This window comes from Aplysia californica, unplaced genomic scaffold (genome assembly GCF_000002075.1).
Source record: "Aplysia californica isolate F4 #8 unplaced genomic scaffold, AplCal3.0 scaffold00528, whole genome shotgun sequence".
Lineage (NCBI taxonomy): Eukaryota > Metazoa > Mollusca > Gastropoda > Aplysiida > Aplysiidae > Aplysia > Aplysia californica.
In genome coordinates, this window is record NW_004797798.1 from 514,123 (window position 1) to 516,051 (window position 1,929).

General features: G+C 41.1%; 1 protein-coding gene across 1 annotated transcript in view; it reads left to right on the top strand.

The window, feature by feature from the left end:
* The window catches only part of LOC101850109 (arf-GAP domain and FG repeat-containing protein 1), a gene marked incomplete in the record, with an annotated part of 53,785 nt that overhangs the window by 37,976 nt on the left and 13,880 nt on the right, over nucleotides 1-1,929 (top strand). Inside the window, 1 exon segment of the mRNA XM_013086973.2 lies at nucleotides 1,742-1,929. Within this exon segment, the coding sequence (XP_012942427.2) occupies nucleotides 1,742-1,929 (188 nt within the window).

Consider the following 1,929-nt stretch of genomic DNA (forward strand, 5'->3'; position numbering starts at 1 on the left):
CCGGACTAGTTGTTGTAAGTGAGTCTACGGGTTCGGGGGTTCGAGTTCAGCTCGGCCCGACGTTGTTGTGTCTAAAGTATGAATGCATTTTACACGATTGTTTTTTCTTTCACTTGGCTCGGTTCTATCAGAGATGAACGTTAAATTTGAAGGTCCAACCTCTTTAAGAATATAAGCTTACAGTGTTGTAAGGGGCGTTTAGCGTATACAATTTCATCTTTGTGCGTCCGTTGATCCGCCCCCTACCCCCACCTCGATCCCACCCCCTTAATGTCTTTTTTGCTTCTAACTGATATAGGGAGGAGGTGCACCCCCTCCCCTTTCCTCCTTTTTCGAACGGGGAATCACCACAACAGTGCACCCTCCTCCCTCCACCCAACCCCCTTTTTCAACAGTGAATCGCCACTCGTAAACAATCTCTCTTGTCTGTTGCGCAGTTATTGTGTCCTTCGCTGTTGAAATGGCCTCTCTGTGTCAAGTAGGGCGATGGACTCCCTCCAAAATATATGTGTCCATGTACAGTCTCACTTTTTTCTTTCCTCGCCGTTCGTTCAATCTCTCCATTGTGGGGGGCATTGCGCTTCCATTTCCATTTGGCTTTTCTCCTTCATAGATTGGAAGCTTTTTGTATTCTCAATTTCCTTTCCTTCCTGTTGGGCGTGAAGCCTTTCTGTTGTTGACAGCTGAAGATGTCCGTATTTCTTTTTCTTTCTTTCTTTTTTTTTTTTAAATTGTCGTTTGTTTTTTCTCTGCCTCGTTCCATTTTCCTGCCCGAGTTCATGCAGAGGTGGTTATTTCGGTTCGTTGTCCTCTTGTTGTTCTGTTGTTGCTGCTTCTTTTATTTTTTAATCATTTTTTTTGGGTCGTCATTTTGTTATTGTAAACACAAGAACAAAGTCAAATTATTATTTTCATGCTGTAGATCTATGTGTACATTGTATTCATCATGTCCTCGCCTGCATGTGGTCTTACTTCCTTTCCAGGATTAGAAATGATTTATATTCTCTCTGGTGTTTACGTTTCTTTGATATTGATTTTCATTTTAAAAAAAATACGAACGAGGAAGTCGGTAGAAACCAGGTCACTGCTTTCGTTTACATTATTCTACTTTTCTGCATTTGTTTGGTGTTTTTGGTTGTTTTTATCCTGCTTCTTTTGCATCAGTTCATCGATATGTTAGGTTTATGCCTTGATTCTTTTGACGAAGTTGACTGGAGTCCTTTATGTCTTGCCTTTTCCTTCATTGATTGATAGATACATGTCGAGTTTGTCTTAGTTGGTTGATATATTTTGACACCTTTTCAATAGTTGATTGGTATCCCCGGGTTTTATTTTGACTTTTGGCCTTCATTTGATTGATATATCAGGTTTATTTTTTATTTTTTTTTTTCTTGATTGATATCTTGGGGTTATAAATTGGCTTCTCTAGTTTTGTTGATTGGTTGATTGGTGTCTTTGGTTTAGGCCTGTGTTTTGATTTCTCTGCTTTATTGATTGATACCTTTGGTTTATATCTTGATTTCTCTGCTTTAGCTGATCGATGTCTTGGGTTTATATCTTGCTACTACTTCTTCATTGGTGTTATTATCTTGGTTTACAGATAATTAATATGAGATTACAACAACAACAACAACAACAACAACAGAAAATTAAATTTTAAAAAAAATTAAGAGAGAAAAAAATAAAATAAAAACCCATTGAAATTTGCTGGTGACGTGCCTGGTGTCGTCCTCTCCCACAGCTGAACCGCAAGGTGTACCTGGGCCTGTACGACAGCCGCTCCTGGCCCGAGCCCGACTCGCGGGACGAGCAGCGCGTGCGCGACTACATGGTGCAGAAGTACGAGAACAAGCGCTACTACGTGGCCCCAACCGACGCCATGAAGGAGGACACCAAGCGCGCCAACGAGGCGGCGCTCAACTCCAAGCC